The sequence below is a fragment of the Eschrichtius robustus genome, chromosome 12 (assembly GCF_028021215.1).
Source record: "Eschrichtius robustus isolate mEscRob2 chromosome 12, mEscRob2.pri, whole genome shotgun sequence".
Taxonomy (NCBI): domain Eukaryota; kingdom Metazoa; phylum Chordata; class Mammalia; order Artiodactyla; family Eschrichtiidae; genus Eschrichtius; species Eschrichtius robustus.
The window spans coordinates 77,936,774-77,960,234 of NC_090835.1; the positions used below are offsets into that span (position 1 = coordinate 77,936,774).

Sequence of the window (23,461 nt, forward strand, 5' to 3'; positions counted from 1 at the left end):
ACGATCAGCATGCTTTTTTAAATGAATTTTATTTCACTGATTTATGTATGACTGTTATGGAATGGTGTTCTGATTTTCTTTTTAAAATGTGTTTCCTTGTTTCTCAAGTGACAAATGTAAAGTTCTGCAACTGTATTTAAACTCTTTTGGAGGTAGATGTACACAAAAGAAATACCTCAACACAAATCACTATGACATATAATGAACCCAAAAGGAATAGGCATATATCACTAAAGGCAAGATGTTAAGTTTGATAAAACAAAATCTGACCTTTAATATTTTTGAAAATTGGTTAATAAACATAAAATGTGGCAAGGCTTACAGTCCACAGATTTTTAAACTCTTCTGGCATCCTTGGGGGTCTGTCTACAAAAGCAAAGGAGTATATACATGCTAGAGACAAAAAAAAAAAAAGTCAAATAAACATAATCCCATTGGATTGTGGTTTAAATAGAAGGCTGAAATCTAAATGATTTTTCTGTACTCACAAAACAAACACACAAAACTTCATGCAATGGATAAAAATCAGTAAAAGAAAAGTAACAGCATAAAAAAATTAGTGACACTATTAGCACAATACTCTTGAATGGTAAACTACCAGTCAAGATTATATCTTATTCTTAAAGTTATTTATACTCCTTTAAAAATGAGAAAAACAGCCCAGAAACTAGATTACAAATATCTCTTTTAAAAACTTCACTCCATCAGAGCAACAAGGTTAAAGAATGATTTACCAAATTTGACTCCTAAAGATGACTATAACAGAATGCTTTTAATCTGACTTCATGAAATATGTGAAACCCCTTCCCCTTCTCACTAACTACATGAAGGCTAAAGTCAATACATTATGAAATGAAACTATTACAAAATTACTAGCATTCCAAAACCAGATGTATATCTCATGTGAATATTGTAGGTCTATTTATCAGTAAATAATTTTGTATACAAGGTATGATTACAATTTTTTTTAAATAACGAATGCCTAAATACTGAAATAATCAAACATAACAAAATGTCAAAATGATTATCTCTGAATGATGAAATTATTTCCTTCTTTTTTCTTCTAGAGATTTCAAAATCTCTCAAAAGTGTTACCTTTACAATGAGAAAAAGTTAACGTTACAGAAATATAAATACGTATGTATGTATAGATGTGTATATCTGAATATGTATGTTTGTAAATGGCCTACTCTAGTCTAATTTATAGAAACAGCAGGGCCCTGGTGTAAAAACGAGAAAAAGTAAAATATGAAGTTAGCTCATATAATTTGATAATTTAGAAAATATTCTCAAATCTCCCTAATGTAACATAGCAGTTAAAAGTTTGGCTGTAGAGTCAGGAAGACCTAATGAAATCCCAGCTCCACCACTTAATAGCTGGGTAACTTTGGAAAAGTTATTTAACTTCTTTAATCTTCAGTTTCGTCATCTAAAATTTGGGAATAATATTATCCAACTAACAGGGCTAGCAAATGAAATCATGCAAAGATGTTAGTGCATAATGCCTATTTAGTGATGGTAGTAGTATTTCCTCTTCCTGTAACTCTCTGTGGAGCCAAAATTCCTACCTATCCTTCAGGCTGCAGCTTAAATGAACTTCCTTAGAGAGGCTTTCCCTAAATTAAGTTCCCATATTCCACTATTTCAGAGTGGCCTGTATATTTCCTTTAATAATCATCACAATTTATAATTATTTATTTATACAAATGCATCCACAGTGCATAGCATACCATATATACTTAGTAAATTATAAATTAATTAATTTATGAATAAAGATGTTTAAATTTGTAATCTTCCCACTGATATCATTAAAATTTTGTCTCTATATAATCCGTGGGATCGTGATTATAAATGTTATTGACTGTGATATGAATGGGCTATCTAAATTTGAGTTTAGTACTTCTGGGGGCAACTGCATGAGGGAAAGAAAAGAACATCCCATCACCGGTACTTCAGTCTACCTCTACATACTTAGTCACAATGACAGAATCACAGTAACTACATTTTGTCCTTTGAGCTTCCATTAATGAGTCTACTAAAAATAAAGGTTAAAAAAAATTTCAAGTTTCTTTGTTGGCTTTTAGTTTACCCAGTGAGTTTTCTTTTAATCACCACCTGCTAGAACTGTGATTAAATCAGCTATTTACTGATAAGTCAGGGAGCGCTGCTAGATAACATTAGTGTGCTGGCTCTCAAAGTGTGGTCCCTGGACCATCAATACCAGAATCATCTGAGAATTTACTAGAAATGCAAATTATTGGGCTCACCCTAGATTTACTGAATCAAAAGCCTGGAGGTGAAGTCCAGCAGTCTTAGGGTTTAGCAAGGCTCTGGGGTGATTCTAATGCACACTGAAGTTTGAGAACCATCACATTAGCGGATTTAGTCTTTATAAGCAATAGGCTGTTTCATCGGTTTTCATCAATTTGCCAGGCTTTATAGTTCATCATTAAACTTCTAATATTGGAGTATAATCTCTAAAATACTCTAAAATCAGAAACAGGACATGTGTCAGAAACATAAGACAGACAACCAAAGAATGACTGTTTAATACACTGCTCTATCCAGATATGCTGTGTAGTCAATTCATAATGTCACTGTTTCCTTTTATTATAAATTAACTCCCTCTACATCTCCTCCTAAAAACGTCCTTGCTTCAGAACCACTAACTTCGAGTAAAGCTAGAAGGTGACAAAAATACAAATACTGTTTTCAAAGGTTTTATAAGTCACAGGAAAGAGAAAATGATCTAAGCCAAAAATGTAATTAAAAGTATTACCACTACATGTAAAGATATACACAATTAAGTCAAAGATTCAAGTGGGTTCCAGATTAATATTTAAAGACATAAAAGGGTTCTAGGTTAATCTCTATTTCAGATATATAATTCATTAATAAATGATAGTAAACTTTCACAACAAGATTGCAAATGTGGTTTAATGATAGGAAACTTATTAACATAATATAACACATCAGTAGGTCAAGTGTGAAAAAAGCAATCGTCTCAAAGATACCCTTTTTGTCATTTGATAAAACTCAACTCCCCTTCATTTTCTTTTTTAAATCCAGAAATATAAAACTACTTCCTCAAAGTGATTTAAACCATTTTAAACCAAAAGTCAACACCATGCTTACCAGTGAATACGAAAAACATTTCCATTAAAATCAGGAATAAAAAGATCCATTATCCTCACTCGTAGTTATTGATGTTCTGGAAGTTCTGACTTAAAAGAGAAGCATTATTTGTGGATAATACAATTCTCTACCTAGAAAGCTCAGGAGAATCCACTAAAAAATTAAGCTGATTAAATTTTTAAAATTTAATTTTTTATAGTAGTGTTACCACTATATGTAAACATATACAGAATTAAGTCACAGCTTCAAATGCACAAGACTGTAAACTGCAAAAATACAGTTTTAATATAAAAACAACAGAACTTCTGAGAAAAGAGAAATAATAATGGCATTTCTAACAGAACTAGAATGTAAACTTCATGAGATCTGGGGGGGTTTTGTTGTTTTATTCACTGCTATATCGCCTAGCAAACAGTAGGCACTCAACAGGCATTTGTTGAATGAATAAATGAAAAGCACTAGCATTTAATAATCCTTTATATCAAATGTGGTCTGCTGACAAGTGACAGTCTCGGACTGTCTATTACAAGTCCACAATGAGTTAAAGAGTTTGCACCAGAATGTGCATCATTGTGCACATCATTTAATTCCTCTTGTAACACAGGAAAACTATCTCAACGAAGGAAGCAGAGGACGTTTACAATCCGGCTCAAGCTACTTATCTCACAAAAGACAATGAGAAACAGTTCACATACTGGCTACACTGGGTGGCACCTCTTTAGACTAAATGTTGGGAGCTGAAATGAGAGGGAAAAAAAAACTTCAAAACAAGGAATAATTTGTAAAAATAATGTCTGGCTGCTGAAATGTGGTCATAATTAGGTCACTGTGTCTTTTAAAGGAAGCCTATGAAACATGAAAGCAACAAAAAATTTAAGGATAAATTCTTTTTGTCAACCGAATGGCAGGTTCTAATCAGGAAATTCAGACATCCCAGTAGTGTCTAAATGAATGAAGTCTTTATACTTTCAGAGCAGTTTATAATAGATGATCACAGGAATTAAGTCACATAAAGAAGTTATGCTCTAAGTTAACATAAACACTTCAAGTATATACTTCATTCTTTACTTTTAAGTGAGTCCAATACCGTAGTGTCATCTCAAATATAAAAGTAAAACAAAGAACTGAGCCAGTGCTGGTGGTTTAAAAAATGAGGAACAAGTGAGGAATAGTCAAATTAACACTAATTTATAGCAGACAGGCTCTGTGAAAGTACACTGGGCTGATATTCAGAAGACCAGGTATATAGCCCTGAACCCAAAACTAACCCAAAACTAACATTCTAGGGCAAATCACCTCATCTCACTGTTCTTCAGTTTCCTCGGGAGTTAATAAAAAGACTCTCAGATTTTCTATTCAGTCAAAGTAATTGATACTACCCGGATTCCTTTGTTTCTGAATAAAGGCAGATAGGTGGTCCTACAAAAATATGCTGAGGTTCAATTCTATCTATAACCCTGTAAAGTCAAACTAATTAAAAGGTATAGACATTTATATAGAGATGTACAATGAACACCTTTCTATTTTCTATATAAATGATTTACACAATCTGATTCAATCCACATAAGAAATCTGAGAGATGTATATGTTTATCTGAATTTTACAAATAGAATCCCCAGCAATATAAAAAAGAGAACTAATGGCACTCACTCAGATTTGTATGACTCCACAAGACCATCCTTCTTTCTACAAACCAGACATGACATATAGCTACAATTTTCTAAGGAAGCAGTAGAGGTTTCAAGTAAATCAAAGACACTCAAAATATAGAGTGTTAGGGACTTCCCTGGTGGCGCAGGGGTTAGGAATCCGCCTGCTAATGCTGGGGACACGGGTTCGAGCCCTGGTCCGGGAAGATCCCACATGCCACGGAGCAACTAAGCCCGTGTGCCACAACTACTGAGCCTGTATGCCACAACTACTGCAGCCCGCGATCCTAGAGCCCGTGCTCCACAACAAAAGAAGCCACTGCAATGAGAAGCCTGTGCACCGCAACAAAAGAATAGCCCTCACTCGCCGCAACTAGAGAAAGCCCGCGCGCAGCAACAAAGACCCAATGCAGCCATAAATAAATAAATAAATAAATTTTAAAAAAGAAAGAAAGCAAAATAGATAGGTGATGAGTGACATAAAAATGTTCTAACCTCTTTTCAGCTTTAGCAACTCCCATGGAGATTATCCTCCTAAATTATACTATCCCACTCTGAACACAACTTCCTATTCATTCTATTAAATTCAACACCTACTAGGTACCTAACAGGTACCATGTACTGTAAAACAGGAAAATTAAAACAAGCTCTATACTCATGAAGCTTACAGTGGGGGATAGAAATAGACAAGTAAATAGATCCCCGGAATACAGTAAAATAAGGACTTTTTTAAGAGTATACTACAAGGTGCCACGGCACACAGAAAGGAATTAACAAGATTGGACAGGCCAAGGACGTCTTCTTGGAAGATGAAACATCCAAGCTGATGTTTTCCATTTTGTTGTATTTTCTATACCTCCGGTTCTCTTAATTAATCTTCTATTTTACTTAATGTCATATTTCACTGAACTCTCCAAACCCTTCTCCTTCTCCCATTTTTCTACAAATTGATCAACTCCTTCATACCTTTCTATTCCATCCCTCCCCACCAGCCTAGGCTCAGTGATCAGAGACTCAAACACCTCGAATTTCAATATTCTTCTGTTACATCTGCCCTTCAAATCCCTAAATCAATCCAATCATCTTTGTTTTCCAGTCCTATGCCCAGCCGTTGAGCACTGCTATAGAAAATTATACAACCTTGCTATTAGAGCCCTTTTATAAGCTCTGCAGAGCCCTTGACAAATTAGGTAACACTAAGCATATTCCTAATTAGCCTTCTCTCCCTAACTCCACTGTTGCCATTACAAACCTTCACCACTCTCAAGCTTCCCTCCCTCCCATGCTTGCCAACCCCAGCCAGTGGCCTTGCCTGCTTCTTCAAAATGGTATGAATGATAATTACGCATAGCTGAAAATGTTACTTCAGACTATTTTTTATGGGTAAAAAAAAAACTTGTGTGTACTGAACTAACCCAGAAACCTAACATGCTTAAGATGGTTTCACTGTGAAAACAGATTCAGTCCCAAACAAAGGACTTAAAAATAAACTCTGACCTGCTACCTGACAATTTCAGCTACTAAAAATACAGCCAAAAACCAAAAGTAATAAGTAAACTCAACTCTCAAAATTGATATTAAGTTTATGCACCAAAGATCAAGTAACTTTTCTCAGAAGAGAAAGTGTATCAGGCTTTCCTAGAGTATGACTTCTTATTTTAGATACAAATCTAATAAATTTAATTTCTAGTCTATAGTAGGCTGGAAGCAGCATGCAAAAGGTGGGGGAGGTGAAACACTGACAGAGTATGGCACAAGAACAGCAACAAAATTAGCAGATGCAAACAAGAGAGAAAACATAAAACTTTACCCAAAAAAATTATAAATTCAAAGAGCATAGCAAAGTAGGACTATTTATCATAGGAGCAAACTACACTTTATGCCTCTATGGTACCCTAGGGCGTCACTATAGTACAAGTAGATTGCAACACCTGATATTTACAACGAAATTTCAGTTAAAAAAAAATTAAACTGTACCTGGTATTCCATTTATACATAGTCATAAATGTGCTATAATAAACTTACTATAGAAATATTTTCATTAAAATGGTCAAAATAAGATCCATTTCATCACTTAGATTAACTCATGTATTTATAAAATAAATATATTAAATGTTTATTCTCTACGATACATATGGCATGGATGCCCTTGTATTTAATTCTATTAGTCAGAATACAGATTTATATCCCTATAAAAAAATTAAGCTAGTCTTTTGTTTCTAGTCATGCTCTCCATTCAAAAATAAGACAATAACTGCACGATTTAAAAACTGAGGAGATAGTTTGGCTGATTTTTACATACTGCAGGCACAGCACAATTCTACATTCAAGCAAGAAAAACAAATACTAAAGAAAACTGAGAAGTTCTTCAGCATCTCTAATCACATACTAGTTAACCAAGTCACTCATTAGTCAGTTTCTATCCAGTGTTGTTTCAAATAAACTTTCTAAAAGTAAAATTATTTTATTAATCAACTTTAAAAGTAAAATGAATCACATAGACCAATGTCTGAAATTTGAGTATACAGCAGAAAGCATAAAAAGAAAAGAAAAATGAAACTGCTTAAAAGTTGCACTTAGAATTTGCTTTGGAACTTGATAAAATGATTCCTTAAAATTCATCTGGAAGAATAAAAATAGGAAAAGAGACAAGAAATATTTTAAAAAGAAAAGTTATGCAGGTGACCCTGAACTGTAATACCAAATATTAAAACATATTAAGAAGCTATAATAACTAAAGTAATGTAGTACTGGCAAAGGAATAGACAATTCAGTGGACAAAGCAGAAAACTCAAAAATAATAATTTATTATCTGATAAAGGTAGCATTTCAATTCTGAGAGAAAAGGGAGGTTTATATAATTTGTGGTGGTGAGACCACTGGCAAACCAACTTAAAGTAAAACTGTTTTAACTTAGAACCCTTCCTGTGCCAGAAATATAAGAAGCCTGAAAAGCCTAAAAGCCTGAAATATAAGAAGTACATGATAATTTGTACAGAAGTTGAGGGTAGGACTTTGTCAAAGTGGAAGTAATAAAGTACAAGGCTGATTTAACTACATTAAAAATGAAAACAAACATATTAAAAAGAAATAAACCTTAAGGAAACCAAATGATGAAGGGTATGGGGGATTGTGGGGAGACTGCCATATATGATCAATAAAGGCTCAGTGTCTTTAATATATTAAAAGCCCTTAATAAACAATGGGAAAAAACAAGAACTCAGTAAAATTGTGCTAAGAATATGAACATACACCCACATATGAAGAAATACAAATGGCCAAAATATTTTCAAACTCATTAGTCAAAGGAAAGCTGTAATGTAAAATAGTTAGAGAAAAGCAGAATGTTTCTACTGTTAAAATGTCAGAGAGAGATGGAGGGGGGTACTCTCATAACTATTGATAGAAATGTAAAAAATCCAACTCTCTTGGAGGAAAAATTAGGAAGTTACTATCAAAAAAGCTTTTAGACTTTTAGACTTCAGTAAGTCACATACACACACACCCAAAATATAAACATCTCTTGGTAAAAGATTACAGATAACTTTTATTTTCTTCTTTTTGCTTATCTGTGTGAGGACCTTATTACCTCTTCTGACTTAAGTAACTCATTTAGAAGTTGCCTCAGTTTCCTTGAAAAATAAAGGTCTCCCTTCTTTATTTAGGCTCCAGAGTTCATCAAACAGTAACTCATCTACAAAATGCTAGAAAAAGTTGATGCTAAAATGGCAGTTGATAAAATATCTATTCCTGATAAAGGCTTTAAAAAACTAGTCATTCATATTCTTGGGTATAGAGAAATACGGTTTGATTCCACTTGTACGAGGTACCTAGAATAGTCAAATTCATAGTCAGAAAGTACACTGGTAGATGCCAGGGGCCGGGGGTCGGGGGAGTGGGGGGAATGTGGAGTTAGTGTTTAAAGGGGACAGAGTTTCAGTTTAGGAAGGTGAAAAATCTGGGAGATGGATGATGGTGAGTGTTGCACAACAGTGCGAATGTACTTAGTGCCACCAAACTATACAGTTAAATATGCTTAAAATAGTACGTTTTATATTATGTGACTTTTACCAAAATAAAAAAAAATTTTTTTAAAAAAGTGAACCCCCCCCCCAAAAAAAATGCTAGAAAAACTTTAAATTAAATACATCCTCCCTCCCTTCCTCCTTCCCTCCCCGCCCCCATGTTGCTATGCAGAGATCTCCTGGTGCATTTTTTTTTTACACCAAACATAAAAGAATGTCTACAGAATGGTACTCCATGTGTAAAAAGGAAAAAATAAGCGTATATTCATTATATGCTTATAATGTGGATAAAGAAAGTCAGAAAGAATACCCAAGAAAGAATAAAAGTTGTTACTTAAAGGGAAGAAATCAGGCAACAGGAATAGGAAAACTTTTTACTGTATAACTATTCTTAAATTACTACCAATTAAAAACTAAACTAAAACAATTCTTTCATGATAATATATATTTTAAATATGTATAAATTAAAAGATTATATACAAATATAAATTTATTTATATATAAATAATACATATCATATACATGTCACATTACTCAATATTGGCAAGGCATACATACACTATTGGTGGGATTATAATTCATTAAAACCTTTATGGAAGGTCACCAAAAACCTTAAAGGAGGGACTTCCCTGGTGGTCCAGTGGTTAAAAATCCGCCTTCCCATGCAGGGGACTTGGGTTCGATCCCTGGTCGGGGAACTAAGATCCCACATGCAGAGGGGCAACTAAGCCCGCGAGCAGCTGCGGAGGATCCCATGTGCCGCAACAAAGATCCCACGTGCCGGGACTAAGACCCAACGCAGCCAAAAATAAAATAAATAAATAAATATTTTTTAAAAAAAAGAAACTTAAAGGAATTATTCCTAATGAAATATCCAGTCACATGCTCAAAGATATAGATACAGAGGAAGAGAAAGGGGGGGCGGGGAGGAGGGCAGGAAGGAAAGAGAAGGGGAAGGAAGGGAGGAGAGAGATCTATACCTGTTAAGTAAAGGAAGTTCATTACAATCCTATCTATAAAACTGAAAAATTAGAAATAACCTAATGTATCAATACTTAACAAGACTGTTTAAAGACATCATAATGGAATACAAACTATTGCAGCTACGAAGATAATGCCATATATTTATCAACATGGAAAGGGCCTATGATATTATATAATAAGTAAAACCCAAGTTACACAACAGCAGCTATAATATGGGATTTTGGCATTTATTTTTTATGTGCATTAGAAAGGAAGTGGAAAGATCAATAGCAAAGCATTAACGGTGCTTTAATTCAGTGAGTTTTAAGTGTTCTTTATTATCTTTCTGTATTTTCTTTTCAGAAAATAACATGAACTGCTTCTAAAATATAAAAAAATACTTCATTTTGAAAAAAATATTTATATAATAATTCCCCTACCCATAACATTTGCATGGTTTGTGTGTTTTTTTTTTTTGGCTGCATTGGGCCTTTGTTGCTGCACACGGGCTTTCTCTAGTTGCGGCGAGCGGGGGCTACTCTTCGTTGCAGTGCGCAGGCTTCTCACTGTGGTGGCTTCTCTTGTTGCGGAGCACGGGCTCTAGGTGCAGGCTTCAGTAGTTGTGACACGCGGGCTCAGTAGTTGTGGCGCACATGCTTAGTTGCTCTGTGGCATGTGGGATCTTCCCAGACCAGGGCTTGAACCCAGGTCCCCTGCATTGGCAGGTGGATTCTTAACCACTGTGCCACCAGGGAAGCCTGATATTTTGTTCTTAACATTATGAAATCCACCAATACAAAAGTGAACCAAATCTTCTGGCTCCAAATCTACAATCCTTTCCATTGTACCATGTTACCTTAATCACTCACTTATAATGTGGTATTACTGTCCTTAATGTTAATTTACCCTTTAAAACATTTATATTTTATTACAAATTCCAGATAAGTGAAGTTTTATTGTATATTTAAAACAAATGTTATCTCTGCTCACATCCTTCTAAAGGATTAGAGACATAAAGGATGCTGATAATCCCAAATTCTAGGTTGGAAGAGGCAAAATTTTAAAATACAAACAGTATTTGACTTAGAAATGGGTTGTACTCCAAGTTCAACTGTTTGGAAGTAATTCCACACAAAAAGAATGTTATTTTTGTTGTAGAAATAAGTATTAATTGACTGCCAGGCCAGCCCAAAAAGTTTAACCCGCAATTGGCAGAAACATATTACTAGTATATTGTTATCCCTATTAAACACACATTACCAACCCACGTAATCTAGGAATAGGTAGACAGCCACAAAAGGTTACTAACACTCAAAAACTGGTCATAACCTGGTTCTTTCAAGACAGAGAAACAGGAAGAAAGCAGTTATTCAAAGATAACAGGTTAAGGATTAGTTCTCACTACTCTTCCCCAGAACCGGGGTTTGTAAACTCTATTTATTCTGTCCTGGGAAAAAATGTTATGCCAGTTAGAAAACCTAATTACTACAGTATTTTTAAAAAGGTGTATGGTGTTTTACTTGAGATTGTTTAAATGTCTATGCAGAGATGTCAAACAAAAAAAAGAAAAATTTGCAAAAGGTGACATACTCATACGAATATATATACCAATATATACTTTTGTGATGTATTTTAAATATGCTAAAAATATGCACACACATATTCATAGGTATGTTGACATATTAAAACACACCACAGAATAAGTCAATTCCCATTTCTTTGGAGGTAATATAAAACTGCACGTCTCACATCTAGAGAGAATCAGAACTGTGCCTCTGTAAACTTAAAAACAGCCATGGATCCTCTGACTCAGCAGAGTCAAGATCAAAAAGATCCATTACTCTATATTAAGAATCTATTATTCTTTTATAAAATCACACCTTTTTAATTTTAAGAGTTCACATTCTGTATCAACAGAATTTATTGTAAGGAGGAAAGCACATAATCATAGATAACGAATTTTAATTTCCTACCCAAAATTACTAACCACTTTCTGATATATTTTCAGTACTGAAGAATCCATTTTTATCGAGTAAGTTTTTCAAAGATTAATTCTGACCTATATACATTTAAAAATAAGTTTTCAAAATCTCAGCATATTAAAAATAAAAATAAAAACAATGAATTGACAAAATGCTATGTAACATACTGCTAACTTATAGCTACCAGTACATTTTGCAAATCTAGCTACATGAAAACGAGTGCCCAAAACTTACAACGCTGTTACATATTCAGTTACACAACTGGCATGATAATCAAGTGCAATACAATATACCCAGAGCTATAGTCAAAGGATTTTCAGAAGGACTAAGTATAAATATATTAAGTAAATTCACAAAAGAACATTATTAAGAAACACACTTCAATATTATCCAGACTGCCTACAAAATGGAACACGGATGTAATATTAAACCTACCAATCAAATCTGACCTGCCAAAGTAACCAAAAATTAACAGCCCCAATCACTAAAGAACTGCGAGGCAATGACAATCCCAAATAAGAGGAAGAAGTAAAAAGTAAATGGATGACAGTGTTAAGAGTAAATACAGGGGGCTTCCCTAGTGGCGCAGTGGTTGAGAATCTGCCCGCCAATGCAGGGGACACGGGTTCGAGCCCTGGTCTGGGAAGATCCCACATGCCGCGGAGCAACTGGGCCCGTGAGCCACAACTACTGAGCCTGCGCGTCTGGAGCCTGTGCTCCGCAACAAGAGAGGCCGCGACAGTGAGAGGCCCGCGCACCGCAATGAAGAGTGGTCCCCGCTTGCCACAACTAGAGAAAGCCCTCGCACAGAAACGAAGACCCAACACACTCAAAAATAAATAAATAAATAAATAAATTTATTTAAAAAAAAAGAGTAAATACAAAATAAAATCATGTAACATGTAAAATGTATTTTCCCAATTTCAATAAAAATATAAGCGTACCAGAAAAGAAGTATTCTGTGTACTTTCCATATTTCTTCTGTGCTGTCCAATATGGTAGCCATTTGCTACATGTAGCTATTTAAATTGATTAAAATAAAATGCAAAATTCAGTTGCTCAGTTACCGAGCTCATTTAATGTACTCAAAAGGTACATGTGGTTCGTGGCTATCACACTGGAGAGCACAGAAATAGAAATTTCCATCACTATAGAAAGTTCTACTGGGCAGCATGCTGTAATAGACAAATCAATTTTTTCTCTATAATTATAAAACTTCTTCCCATAAAACTGCAAACATTTCCCCCTGCACCTGAAATATTTTTATAACTTCCTAAATCAGTATGTTGATGATCATAATTATTCTTTTAAATACAATGATAAATGCTAACAGGACAGTGTTTACTATGTGCCAGGAACAACACTATGTGCTTTGACTCAATACCTCACTTAATCTTCATATAAACCCTATGAGGTAGATACAAGTCCACAATGCCTTATCTGAAACATGTATTTCACAATTCGGAAGTTTTCAGATTTAGAAAGTTAATACTAGGAACTTCCCTGGTGGCGCAGTGGTTAAGAATCCGCCTGCCAATGCTGGGGACATGGGTTCGAGCTGTGGTCCGGGAAGATCCCACATGCTGCGGAGCAACTAAGCCCGTGTGCCACAACTACCGAGCCTGTGTGCCACAACTACTGTAGCCCATGTGCCTAGAGCCTGTGCTCCACAGCAAGAGAAGCCACCCAATGAGAAGCCCACGCACTGCAGCAAAGAGTAGCCCCCATTCACCACAACTAGAGAAAGCCTGTGCACAGCAACGAAGACCCAACGCAGCCATAAATAAATAAATAAATTTATTAAAAAAAAAAAAAAAAAGAAAGTTAATACTACACAAAAACCATATGCTACATAACACCCTCAGCAGGGTCTAGGGAAGCACTCAGGAACACAGAAGAATGTATGAATATTAACACCAAAAATAAGTGAAGTCAATAAATAACCACATATCAGTTAGGTCCTGGTTCTGCCATCAAACTAGTTCAGAACAGATATTCCCATTGACCAGTGTAATAACTTGCATTTATACAATACCAGAATTTTAGAATGACAAATCCATGAATTTTTACCTATTTTTCCCCACATAACTAAGGATTTTCAAAACAAAATTATTAAAATGACTCTCACTGAATTTCAAGAATTCATTTCTAAGACTGAACAAAATGTTCTTCCGTCTTGTAATTATGTATCCTAAAATAAAAGGCCTAGGTATTTTCTTTTCATGAAACAATAGATAGAGATATTTAATATAAATTCAAATTGTATTTTGTCACATTTATAAAATGATACATTCTTTCAATGCAAGCACTTAATTCAGTTGGATCTAGCAACTTAAACATTACCTTGTTTCATTTCTGAAAGGAAAAAAAGTATAAACAACCTTCAGTTACACAGTGCTTTTATGTTCCCAATTAACTTTTGCACACTTTCTCACTTTCAGGAAAGATTGTGACCAATTTTATAATTTGGAAATCTTCATTATTATTATACTTATAAACCAGTGCATATCTTAAAACATTCCAAATAGATACAGTTCACAAAAAGTACAAGGATAAGTTTATCCACATATTTTAATGAATTTAAATGTCAGGAATTAAGATAAATTATTATTTAATAGTGACAAAATATAAAAGTAGGATAGACATTTAAATATTCAACAATATGGCCATGTTTATATCCAAAATTATGAACCATCACAAATATAAGCATCCAATAAGGAGTATATTAGTATTCAATTTCTATGAAAAATTATACTTTCTCTTGGTTACCGATATGGCCTTGCTTAAAAAGATTTGGTGGTTAGGAATAGGAAATTGAAATAAATGCTATGATAATATGAAAATAGCAACTTAATCCAATATTTATTGTAAAAATTAGACCTCATCACAAATAACAGTAATTAACTGAACAATTATTCATCTTTCCCATTATTACCTCATTACACCACACTAGTCATACATAAGTTGGTAAAAGTTCATTTGTAAACTAAATTTTATAAATCAAAATAAGTTTTATTGGTTGAAATGTAGTTTAGCGTAATTTGTCAAGAGCATGGACTCCGGAGTTAGGCTTCCTGGTTCAAATCAAGGTTTTACCACTTGCTGTAATGGCAATTTTTGGTGTTAGGAACCTCTGGGTCTCAGTTTCCCCATCTATAAAAGGGACTAACAGTATCCTCATAGGGCTGTGGGAGGAGTAAATGAAATGGTATGTGGAAGTACTCAGGAGAATGCCTGGTACACATCAGAGCATTCGCTATTATCACTGGCATTATTAAAACATCTCCGAAACTATAATATATTAATGTTAGCACTTTTTACCATTAAGAATTTCTTTCCTCCAGTTTCCTGAAAACCTTAAATGCACCAGGGAAACTCAATGTTTGAAGGAACCCTGTGGCAGTTTAATAAACATCTATTACTAATTGATTCATTTATATATTAGGTCCCTTTAAAGTCAGATTAAAGTAAGGATAGAACTGGGAATACATTCTTTCACAGCACATAACTTCATCATGTTAAATAACACCCAAATGATACCATTTCACATATACAACTATGTCCTACTCTAGTGTAGCAATGAATAAATGGTTGTTGCTATTTATCTCAAAAATTCCCAAGAGAAGCGAATCTTACTGAGAAAATTATTAGCTCAGTTTTGGATATACTAAGTTTGAGGTGCTAACAGAATACTTAATGGACGTTCAGGAAGCAGTCAAAAGTACAGACCTAAAGTTAGGAAGCTTACACTCAGAAGTTCACCACTCCCTCCTTTGTATTACCATGGATTTTTTCACATTCTATTACATGACAATTTTTATTCTCCACAACCCTTCTCTACTGCTAGACTATCTTGAAGGCATTTAGGTCCTGCTATATAAGGGCTTAATAATGTTGATTTTTTTTAAAAAAAAATGCAAAACTTACAGAATAGTACAACTAAGAGAGTGAATTTTATTGTTTATAATAAACTCTGATTTAGAAATTTTCTTTTCAACCTGTGGATTTTAAATAAGGATGAAATTTTCATTTGGAAGTATTCTTATAAAATGTAAGTAGCATACAAACAAAATCCTTTTTTTTTTTTTAAATTTGGTCACATGAGAATTACTAAATGCTACCAAGCAGTGAAACCTGACATTATCACCAGGCCTATAAACCTGCAAAAGTACAATATAACAAGGCAAAGAAATTTATAAATGAGTAAAATAAGGAAAAGAAAGTCCAATGAAGATTCCTTCAAGTGAGTTTAAATTAATTTAAATTCTTAAGAAGTCTGTCAAAAATACCTACAATGTAGATTGAAAAGATTTCACTTTCTAATTTACAGGCTACTTGAGTTCAATAACTTAAAAATGAGAAGCCTCTGGACCCTTCCAGCACATGTTATTCTAAGAGCTGTGATAAGGAGCATATAGCAAACGTGCTCAGTTACATGCACTAGGTAAGGGAAAGCTGCTGTCATCCACAACCCACCAGCAACTGTCTGACCACCAATCCGCGAGTTTAAAATCTGTAGAAGCATTTCCTAGAGAATGCTGCAGTCGTAGTATTTCTCACCCGAACTTAAAATGTGGTCAGTCCCATCAAGGCTCTAATAGAACAAACCGGCTGCCAGTTCTATATTTAATAGCAGATCCTGACAATCACATTTGTGCCTGACAACTAGATGCCTTTCAGTGAAGCCATTCCCTGGAAATGACACCACAATCCTGTTACTTATTTAGAGGGCATGGAGCCAAGAAAAACCAACTCATTAGCAGTGAATGGGCAGGGAAGACAGCAGCCAGAGGATTAAAAAACAGCAATATACAACACAAACAGGCTTAGAAGAACTGTGAAAATGCAGGGGGAAAAAAGTAGAGATCCACAGAATGAAATTCCTACAACACAAAATTAACACAGAGACTTAAGTCTGCACTTTCTCATTTAAAATCACATAAGCAAGGATCAAATGCATATTGATTCTAATTTTACATAATCAAAAGCCTGAAAACCTCATGCCAATAGAAAATATTGGTAAATAAAAAAAGGACTCCCCTAATATTGGCCCTATTTTCCTGTTCTATGAAGCAATTCATAAGAAGAAAAAATAACTTCAGACTATAAATGATGAATGTATAACTATTAGGAGTGGCCTCTCTATGAGGTCTGAAATAGAAGGAAAATGTACATTTCTTCCAAAGCTGTGGCCAACAATAACTTTCGCATTCTGAATCTAGCTTAAGCACATTAGTTGGGAAGATGTTTGCAAAAGTATTTCATAAGAAAGTGCTGAATTTAGCTTTTATTTTATTTTTTTCTGTTTTCTTAAGTGGCCTGCAGTCTATCCAATGCGCTAAGTAGAACCTCTCCTAAGTATAAATGACAAAAGGAAATCCGGCTTTCTTCTTACAGAGAGCTGTTTCTATAGATCAGGGGTCATCAAACTTTCTGTAAAGGGCCATATAGTAAATATTTTCAGCTTTACAGGCCATATGGTGTCAGTCACAAATACTCAACTCTGCCATGTAGCATGAAAGCAGCAATAGATAACAGATAAATAAAGAGTGTGACTGTGGTCCAATAAAATCTTATTTTCAGAAACAAGCAGCCAGTCTATGGCCACAGTTTGCTGACCTCTACTATAAAGCATGTTTTTTTACCTACTAATAAATATATTGTTTTAATAAATAACACCAAATTTGAAATATGATGTCTGGGATTTGCTTTAAAATATTTCATTAAAAAAAAAGTGAAGAGTAGAGAGAAAGGTTAAAGAAGGCTGGCAAGGGGCTTCCCTGGTGGCACAGTCAATGCAGGGGACACAGGTTCGAGCCCTGGTCCAGGAAGATCCCACATGCCGCGGAGCAACTAAGCCCATGCACCACAACTACTGAGCCTGCGCTCTAGAGCCCGCGGGCCACAACTACTGAAGCCCGCTCACTACAACTACTGAAGCCTGTGCACCTAGAGCCCATGCTCCCAACAAGAGAAGCCACCGCAATGAGAAGCCCACACACTGCTACGAAGAGTAGCCCCTGCTCGACGCAACTAGAGAAAGCCCGCGAGCAGCAACGAAGACCCAATGCAGCCAAAAATAAAATAAAATAAAATTAATTAATTTAAAAAAAAAAGAAGAAGACTGGCAAAACACAATTAGCGTTAGTCTGATGATGGATGCATGGAGTTCATTATACTATTACAATAATTTTATGAGTTTGAAATTTTCAAAATTAAAAGTTTTTAAAAATACAAAGTAGATCAATGAATTGGCTCTACAGGAAAATTAATTTCCTCACTTTACTATAAACATTCTAAAACATGTCTAGTATTTTTAAATATAATCAACATAGTACAATATAAAAGTTTAACATAAAGCTACTAAACCATAGCTAAAAAACTTAAACATACAAAAGTATATACAAGCATAAACCCTTAACATTTTCCATAATTTAACAGACAGCCTCACCTCATACAACTCCTAAATTAACACATTTTATTAGTCTCATCTTAGCTAACAAAATGTGTTACCAATTCTTGGTTTTAGAATATAACTATTTTATAGGGCATATATCACTTAACATATCATAGGTTTATTATTTTTTCAAATAAATTAGTAAATAATTTTTATTTCTCAGTTTTAAACTCTAAGCAATAAATATGAATAGAAACAATTCACATAAGCAAACCCTGTTTAAGGTCTTCAATAATTAAGAGTATAAAGGGATCCCGAGGCCAAAGTTTGAGAACCTGTGACCTGAACATTTTTGATGCTGTTTAAAATATGTTTACCAAGCAACCATTAGATATATGCTCAAACTCATTTTTCCTTTGAACAATAATCATCACAAAGTGGAGTTAATCCACTATGAAGGCTATCAATATACACCCATTTAAACCTTCAACAGAAACATTCTTTTAAAATTGCTGGGTATGTCATGAATAATGTATCCATAGGAAAAGAAGAGCTCTAACGTGTTGTCCCCCTTATGCAGAAAATTGTCTCCTGGACCAATAATAAAGAAAAACTAATATGCGCCAGCACACATTTCTAATAAATACGCTACCTCTCATCAAATCAAGATATGCAGTCTCACTCAATGAAAGAAGCCAGAAATCAAGCTGAAAAGAGCTTTAGGAAAGAAATGTTAATAACTATGCAATTTCTCAAAAACTAAATAAATGTGTTTTTTAAATGTCCTAAGTTTTTTCTCAAGTTCTGAAACACAGTGATTTCAAATATTATCAAAACTGAAAACTAAATTAGGCTCACAGAATGATTATGACTGACACTTGAGAAAAACTGAGAACTCTGTGAAAATATTTCCAACTATCCAAGAATATAATCAATGTCAAAATTTTCTAAATCTAAAACTAAAATAGCAATAAGCAATCCATAACACAGATTTGGGCAGATAATAATCAGAGCACAAATGTCTACATGAGTAGTCATTCTTTTATGAAGATGAACCAATACTTACTTTTTGAATACAGTATCACTGTAGCATTTTTTAACCAATTTGTCCCTTCCACATACGGCTATTTAAAATGTTATCAGACTATTTCATTTGTACTTAGGTACAAATTTCCAAGTTAAGTTTTATAAATCTCGTTATTTCTATTGTCTTTTATCAACATGAATAAACTTAAAATAGTAATAACTGAGATACAGAGCCATACTTACATCATACTCTGCAATTCTGCTGCAAAGCTTATAGACTTCCCTGTACTTCTTCCACTACTTGAAGTGGCAGTAGACATTGGGCTGGCTGCAGTGTTATTCATCTAAATAAAAAAGAGAACTCAGCTTACAAAATGTATTTAGCTCTAAGTAAATGCATGGAAAACAGAAGCAATTATAAGTTACTTCAAAAAGTATAGAAATTTTTTAAATTCTGATTTGTTTTATGTAAATCTGATTTGTCCATACTTGTTCTTTATTAAAATGAAATAGTAAGGTAGAAAACTGCTTAGTCAAATATGATGTAAAAAAATTACTCACTTGGGTGATAAACTTTTCATTACATATTTTGTAATAAGTATTGGAAGAAAAATACTCATTAAAATATTTTAATACAGTTCAGTGGTTTTCAAACTCCACTCCATGGAGCCCAAAGATTCCCCAGCAATATTTCAGTGAGCTCCCAGTGGCCCCCAAGCAGTTCCACCCAGAACACAAGAATTCTGATTTTTCTATTTCATATATTGGGGTTCCAAGTAAGATTTCACTTAAAGAAAGAGTTGCACAGCTGTAAGATACAAAATTAGAAAACCAAAACATAATCTAATTCCCATTTGAGCCATAGCCTAAAATACAAATAATACAAATAAAGCCAATCAGTAGATCACAAGTAAGCATTGTGATATTTTATAATCTTATGGTTAAATTACTCATCAATTTAAAATGTGACTTTTAAAAAAATAAAATAAAATAAAATGTGACTTTTTTCCCAATAAAATTAAGCTGATGCATAATGGGAAAACTAGATGCTAATCCTAATATACGTCATTTTATTTATTACATGTGGCAGTCCCACAAACAAGAATTAGTGAAAATAACATTAAGGTAATAGAAGTAGATAAAAGCCTCAGGCTTTTACCTCAAGGACACAGTAAGTGCTCAATAAATGTTAGTTATTATTTCATGTTTATATAAATTTTGCAATACTATGATTTTCTTTAAAAAATACTTTGCTGATTAAAGAAGAATTAACAGATTTAAAATATATAATAAAGTAAAGCAGTACTGAGAACTTTAAGTACTGTAAAATAATTAGGAGTCAGAAATCAGACTGCCTAGGTTAGAATCCCAGCTCCACTACTTTACTAGGGCTCGGGGCAAGTTCCTTAATGTCTCTGTGCCTCAGTTTCCTCATCTGTAAAACGGGAATGATAATCGCACACTCTTAGGGTTGTTGTGAGGATTAAATGAACTAACATAAACAAAGCATTCAGAATAGTTCTTAGCACACAGTCAGTACACAATGTTAACTATTATAAACAGAAAGAACTCACGAATTTTCCCTTTCTTGATCTGCTAAAAGCTTCTTTGTGACAAATTTAGATTATCCTTATTTCATAATCACAAACTTTAAGAAACTTGAATATTTTCACTAAAAGACCTCAATACAATTCAGCAAATATTAATTAAGTTTCCTTATAAAATAAGTTCTGTTTTCACACTGACATCACTACTGCTACTAGTCAGCCTGGCTTAAAATCTCAGTCATCATCTTTGACTCCTTCTCCTGCACCCTATAATTTATAAGAAGCCAAATAAATTCTACTTTATGTTTTTACCTCCTCCCTTTCTTGTTAAGCTCTATTTATAGCTTCTCTCTTTGCAGCTCAGTTCATTCTCCACACTGCTATCAAATCTATCTTCTTAATACATCTTCTAATCTGACCACTTCTGTGGGCAATGGAGGCTTAAAATTGATAAAGGAAACTTGAACCAGGGTCATTCACTGATGGCTGAGATGGAAAGACTGGGTCCCATGAATGAAAGCTGAAAAAATTAACTACTACAAACCACTGCCTGAGATGGGCCACATATGAAGCTTTTGAGAAGGCAAAAGGACAGAGACCTAAGACAAGCAGCACAATAGCTGGGTGGCTAGATCTGGAATGTCCCAGTATCATTCTGTGGCAGGACCAACTCTCTGCCAATATAAGCCCTGGTCTAACCTAAGGTCCCTAGGAGCCAGGCGAAAACCACTAGACAGAGACTGCAAGAGCAGAGAAAGGGAAGGAAGAAAGTTTCACTCAAACTGAACCTGAAAACCAAAGTTCTAAAACACATAAAGAAGCTAGTGGTATGAAAGACCATCGGTCTTTTTAAGCGTAAATTTGTCCTATTTGTTCACAAAGACTTTTTTGGAATAAGTACTTTTTTCTACAAATAATAGAGGAAAAGAAGCAACACCATTTGGAACTCAGGTTAAAAAAAAAAAATCGCATCATCAGTCCAAGATTGGGGAATAATAAGACAGGAAAGCAAGTTCAAAAAGGAACTTGGCTTTCCAGTGACCTTAGAAAATGGTTCACTTGTCCCAAGAGAAGACTGACAGAGATATGACATCCTGGAGAAGATGTTAAACTCAAAGATTATGTATTAACCCGTCTATGATTTAAGTTGACTCATGTCAGATTTGAAGGCATGCCATTCTTGGGATTATCCTGAGACACTGCTGGAGTTATTGACCCCTTTCATTCTGCAAATCCAGTCACCTTGCTTTAACACTCTCTGAAGAAGAGACATTTCAGAAAGTAAATTCATACTAAAACCCCAGCTTTCTTAGGTTGTGCCCCTACTGCAAATGTTTCGTATCAAGAGTATTGGTAAGAGTGAAAAGATCCCAATCTTAGTAACCACGATCATCCTTTCACAGTCAAGTTATTTACTTCTTAAATCAAACAGGTGAATAACATTTTTCTTGACATCATGAGCTGACAGTGCATTAGAATCTTTAAAATAATTATTTCCTGTGCACACATTTTGTTTGATGTTTTAGATAATTAACTTCTTTAGACATTAACTTCTTTACACATCAAAGTCCTATCATTCCAATGCTTTATTTCCTATCTCCCGGACATTTAAAAAAAAAAATGTCGGTTAAAAGCAGAAGCACTCAAGTCAATTTTCTCTAATAAATACAGTTAACATGGAACTGAAAACCTAATGTAATCTTCTCAATGGGTTAATGTCCTGCAGTTGTTTTAGCTTTCAATTGAAATGCAGCTGTTTGCCATATTTTACAAAATGAATTCAGATGTGCAGATGGAGACCCAGATTATTTCAACATGCCACAGTTTAAATGTGAACTCAAGGAATAGTTCATCTCTGATTAATACTTATATTTAAACCTGATTATTAAGCCAGTAGCCAATACTATGTCACACCTGTAAAATTCTGTTCCAGAGTAGAAAAACTGACATCTTTTAATAACAATAATGGAATTTAAGGATATGCCCCTTTTCTCAGAAAATACCACGACAAAAAAATTTTAACTGTAGTAAAGTTATACATCACAAATGTGAATTAAACAAAAATGTAATGAACATGTTACTGCATTTCTAGTTATAGCTCATATTTTTAGTGACTAAATGACCAAAGAAGAAATACCATGATACATCTTCAGCTTAAAATACCTCAGAGTTGAAAACGTTATTACTAGTTACAACTAGTTACAACACCCTCAAAACAGTGTCAAAAATCTGGATTGTGAAATCCATCAGTCTACCCATTTACTAAAAGACAGTGGAATTTTTTAATTGTTTCACTCCTGAGACATATTAATTCAGCAGACCTATGTACTGATTCTGAGCATCTACAGTCTCAATTTCAATCACTCATAATCTGAGCATCCCACATAATATAAATTAATAGAAAACTATTATAATCAGAACATTTTCATTTTCATAGAACTCCAAAGGCAGGCAGCGATTATGGTTAAGCCAACACTATTAGACACTATATTTTAGTTTTGTTGTTAAAAAAAAAAAACTCAAGTTACATCATGAGCTAAATTTCTCCTGCTGTGCAAAAATAATACCAAACGATCATTCAATCACTGAGAATGCAAAAAATAAAAAAACAAATTAAAATGTGCAAAATTTTAAAACTTCTATACCTAGTTTTGGAATAACACAATGATAATTCCAATATATTTATATATGCCCCAATTCAAGTTAATCAACATAGTAGAACCTGGTAATAACGATC

At 34.0% G+C, this 23,461-nt stretch overlaps 1 protein-coding gene across 6 annotated transcripts in view; it reads right to left on the reverse strand.

Annotated features, from left to right (window-relative positions):
* The window catches only part of SUPT3H (SPT3 homolog, SAGA and STAGA complex component), a 443,433-nt gene that overhangs the window by 414,097 nt on the left and 5,875 nt on the right, over positions 1-23,461 (reverse strand). For all 6 annotated transcript variants that reach the window (XM_068557101.1, XM_068557100.1, XM_068557099.1 and 3 more), the window contains one exon: positions 19,421-19,521. In XM_068557101.1, coding sequence (XP_068413202.1) covers positions 19,421-19,521 — 101 coding nt within the window. The remainder of the gene's footprint in view (positions 1-19,420; positions 19,522-23,461) is intronic.